The sequence below is a fragment of the Notothenia coriiceps genome, unplaced genomic scaffold (assembly GCF_000735185.1).
Source record: "Notothenia coriiceps isolate Sejong01 unplaced genomic scaffold, NC01 NC01_scaffold00000339, whole genome shotgun sequence".
Taxonomy (NCBI): Eukaryota; Metazoa; Chordata; class Actinopteri; order Perciformes; family Nototheniidae; genus Notothenia; species Notothenia coriiceps.
Genome location: NW_011333040.1, coordinates 19,602,977 through 19,607,825, shown reverse-complemented (window position 1 = coordinate 19,607,825; position 4,849 = coordinate 19,602,977). Strand labels below are relative to the sequence as shown.

The 4,849-nt window shown below is 37.3% G+C and overlaps 1 protein-coding gene across 1 annotated transcript; it reads right to left on the bottom strand.

The window, feature by feature from the left end:
• Positions 1-927: 927 nt before the first annotated feature.
• Positions 928-3,468, bottom strand: LOC104951996 (ras-related protein Rab-11B-like; the record flags this gene model as incomplete). Its single annotated transcript, XM_010778755.1, has 3 exons — positions 928-2,790; positions 2,894-2,974; positions 3,255-3,468. Coding segments are annotated over 3 exons (441 nt in total), but the record flags the coding sequence as incomplete, so codon positions are not given.
• Between the last annotated feature and the right edge of the window lie 1,381 nt (positions 3,469-4,849).

The window sequence follows — 4,849 nt, the reverse complement described above, 5'->3', positions numbered from 1 at the left end:
CCTAGTTAGGAGGCCACCTGGGCGCCTCCCTAGGGAGGTGTTCCAGGCACGTCCAGCTGGGAAGAGACCAACGGGTAGACCTAGAACCAGATGGAGGGATTATATCTCTTCGCTGGCCTGGGAGCGCCTTGGGATCCCCCAGTAAGAGCTGGTTGATGAGGCCAGGGAAAAGAAAGTTTGGGGCTCTCTGCTGGAACTGCTACCTCCGCGACCCGACCACGGATAAGCGGGAGAAGATGGATGGATGGATGGATATTAAGAAATTAATTTGTATCTATCCAATAAAATTAGTTTTGCCACATAGGCCTAGGCCTACTTATTTTTTTTTTAGAAAAGGTTTTGTCATTTTATTTTAGGCTACTCTATTTGTTTAATTTAACAACTAGCCCATGTCCTGCTACCATGTTTAATGAATGATCCTTTTGAGTCATGGCTTTTATTTTATGCTTATTTACATTGTAATGCCTACACGTTCTGTTTTGAAGTACTTAGTGTTGACTTTTAGTAATGGAGATTTTAATAGCCTTTCTACTATAACTTTCAGAAAATGCTTTCCAAGCAAAAATATATGTATCTATTTAGTTTTTACAGCATTCTAAAATACAATTTATTTTATATTAAGTAGTACTATATTGAAATTGTCAACTTGTTTGAATGAGGAAGAATAACTCAAAACCCAACTATCCAACATTTTAGAGAGCCTACCTTGAGTGAAAACGATTTCATCTTGTGTATAAGAACGGGCGGATTAAAATGGAAGCCTGTTCTATGGACTAGATGCAGCTAGAGCCTGTATCCTCATTGTACAAACATTTCCTCCGTCAGGACAACCACCCTTCCGTTAACACCTACATTTCACAACAACAGGAGTGGACAAAGTATTACGTTACGGGTACACAGAGTGAGTAATGTATCCAAACAAGTCTGTTTCCTATACAGTCATGTGGGTAAGGTTTATTTATACTTCAGTTTATTCAAAAGTAGCATAACAAGTTAATGTTTGCTCCCTTTACATATTTGAAAGAACTGTGAAATATTGCAAGACATAATCAAATCAATCACACACAAAAGCATTTCTCCAATCTGAGGGAATAAATGGTAGTTAGGTTACCTTTGAAACAATTTGCATTTCAGATTTTCACTTTCACTTTCCAACGAGCTGGAGTGTTACGTGAATATAATTTCGAATTGGTTAGTTCCCCATTTAAATGTTTTCAGATTTCACCAATTTCCTTTTAACAGGTATCACTTTCAAATGAAAGCAAAGGGTGATTAACAAATGAGAGAAAAATGCAGTTAAATCAACATTGTTTCTTTTACAGCCAACAGGAAATGTTCCTCAACAAAGATTTTAAGTGTATGTTTAAAATTTATGGGACTTTGTTACACTGAAATGATTTGACATAAGTGCAAAAGAGATTTTCTTTCAGCACCAAAATTACAATTTGTATATTTTACTCATCTGTCGCATGCCAACTTCTTACCAACAAATGCATTTTCAGTCAAACCTTATCATTTAATACACTTAGTAGCAGACCTGCGCAAGCGTCGGACTGTAAATGTGAAAGTATTTGATATACAAAATTATACTTTTGAAGATGGAGTATTCCTTAAAAAAAAAAAAAAAAGAAGATTGTTCGACCTCAACAAACTCAATAAAGGAACACACAGGTTTATCCAGGCTGATACTAGTATTACACAAATAATAAAATTACACACCACAATTGTTAACATTATTTTTGCTGTATAGCATTACACATTGTTTTGCAAATAGCCTGGATTGGTTTGCCAAATACAGCAATGAAATGCAACCTCAGCAGCCTTGAAAACGCTTAGATGAGAAAACCCAAAACTGACAACGATTGCATCAGACTCCTTTGGTATCTTTGTGCACTAAGATTGAAACACACACACAGAAATAAAAACCCTTCATTTGTTTCACACTTGCCCATATTAAGTCAGACAGTCACAGCCAGTCTGGTCCCTGGCTCGTGTTAATTTCATGCCACAGTAGGCACAGTGCTGAAAGAGGAACATTAAAATTAAAGATGCAAATAGAAAATCCAAAGAGAGCAGAAAAAAAATCAATACCCCAGAGGTAGCTTCTTCCCAGCTCTTCCTCTACACCCGTATTGCATGATAGGCAGAATCAGGTCAACCTGACATGAAATTGGGATTCCACTGAAGCGGATCATGACAGCAAATCTATCATTGCAAGCTGAGAAAAGGAGGCAGGTAGAAACCACTTGAAGCACTGAGGGCTACTGATCCCTCACTATTCCTTCAACAAGAACGGGTCAATGGGACCATCAAGGCTAGTTAGTTAAAAAGAAATTGTAGTTTACTACAGCTTTAAGATCACCCCCCAAAAGAGCTTTACTCTCTCTCTCTCTCTCCTCTCCAGGCCATATCATGAGGCTGTGAATTATTGTAGACAGATTCGTGTGTGATCAGAGGAAGAAAAACAAACAAAGAAAAAACAACGAAATCAGCAAAAAGGAATGTCAAATACAAGAGTCTTGGTGTCGCAGACTTTTGAACCCAAAGGTGGAGCATGATGACAGCAGTATGACAACTGAAGTAAACCAGAAGTGAAGAGAGGAAAGACCGACAGGAAGTCGAACAAGAAAAGAAAATAGGAGTGTCACAGGCTTTGGCAGCAAGCGAGTTTGTTGCCCTTCTGCCCGTCCGAGGTTGGGGGGAGACTTATGTCCACTACATTGTTTCCTGGAGATTCGTCATTTCCAGATCTGTCCGATATTTGCTTCTGAGATACAATACGGTAGATTTCTGAGAGAGAAAAACATTGACCATTCAGTAAAAGTTTGCGTAACACTACCAGGATATTAACAGTGAGCTGGTCGTAATATTATACCCTTAATGACTTTCCTACCTGTGAGAATGTTCTTAAAGGCTTCTTCTACATTAGTGGAGTCCAAGGCGGAGGTTTCAATAAATGAGATGCTGTTCTTTTCTGAACAGAAAAGGAGAGAAAATATTCTTAACACATTGAAAGACATTCAAATGTACAGAAAGCTTGGATAATAACCTGCATACATTTCAAATAACCTGAATATTTGTTTAAAAAATAACACCATGGAATTCTACTTAAATTAAACTAGTGCAAAACCCAAATGCTTGCTCTATGGCATTGCTGCTTGCAATTTTCTCAGAACCGCTAATCCAAACAATTTCATCCGGAACCAAAAGTAATCTGCAGTCGGTGAGCCGAGAATCAATGAGAGTCAATTTACCTGCAAAGGCTCGAGCTTCATCAGTGGGCACGGCCCTGAGGTGGCGGAGGTCGCTCTTGTTTCCAACCTGCATGATGACGATGTTGTTGTCAGCGTGGTCCCTCAGCTCCTTCAGCCAGCGCTCAATGTTCTCGTACGTCAGGTGCTTGGCGATGTCGTAAACCAGGAGAGCTCCGACTGCACCCCGGTAGTATCTGGTGACGGCAGAGACAAAGAGAAATATATTGATGAATAAAGAATAACCACAATGTTACCTAACATCAGCTGAGTAACAAATCGTCTGTTAATCAACAGTACAAAATGTGATGGTTCATAGAAAGTTATTTATTTAAAATGTATTTGTAGATGATTTTTATAATTAGTTTGTTTATTCAATACTAAATCCGAATGTTATTAATACTCAACCCAGAAAAAGCGAAAGTTCCCACTCCCCCGATATATTTGACGCGTAATGTAAATGTCTAAAACACGTTTTGTATAAAAGTTTTTATTGCACTTCGAGGTAGTTAATTATTACGCATTATTAATTTGATTTATAATAAAAGTAGATTTTACCACCGGAACGTATTACTGAGAAAAACATGAATAAAATATACCTAATGTAGAAATTTGATAAATATGGAATCCGATTCATTGAAACTCTTTATGTCCCTGTACGAGAACCATTGGAATATTGAAAAGACAGTTCCCTCATCTAACCTCCCCGAGGGATGACCGGACCTCCCATCCGAAGCAACAACAAATAGTGTGTGGTCTTAGTCTATTTGAAACATTATCAAATCCTGTATTTCGATTTTAGGCACCGACACGTTTGTCGGAACATTAGTTTGAGGAGAAAAAGTCTCCGAACAATAAAGTTCATAAACAATTTATCGAAAGTCCTCCTGAACTAACCTGGACAAAAGTTGTAAACTGTGGTTATAAAACTACGAAAAATAATAAATTTATAAAGTAAAATACCGTGTAATGGTTACCTCTTGACTGTTGAACATTTTCATTACATAATGTAAGAGAAACGTACAGAAAGAATGGAAAAAATTGTGAAAGTAGAAAAGAGTATTTTCCGACGACGTCATGTCATGTAGAATCGACCTCAATTTACATGTATACTAAATGAAGTACAATTACCTCTCTTGGTCCCCATAAAAACTAAAAACAAAAACATACCTCGGAAAGCGTGATTTACACATCCTTTCTGCTAACTAATCGTTTAACTCCAACATTGTACTTTTGTGAATTATAACGGAATACATCAAAATTTTGCGCTATTTTAGTACACCTTCGATTACTAGAGATATAAGAAGACCTCCGAAACAACAATGTGATTTCGAAAAAAGCTGGTCTTTATGTTTGCAATAAAACTGTTTTTCGTTGGAAAAATTATATGTAGTATGAATCTCCACCTTCTTCTTTTAGTACTAAGAAAACATGAACCATTTTTCATCTTCATGGTCTCGACATATCAATGAAACCAATGTCATTTTCAGGTACGTAAGTTTTAACTGAGTTCATCTGGCATGTTTTCATATCCGTAGTTCTGTTACTCCATTTCCAAGATATATACGTCTACCCGGGGTAAAGTTCTTTATTATATA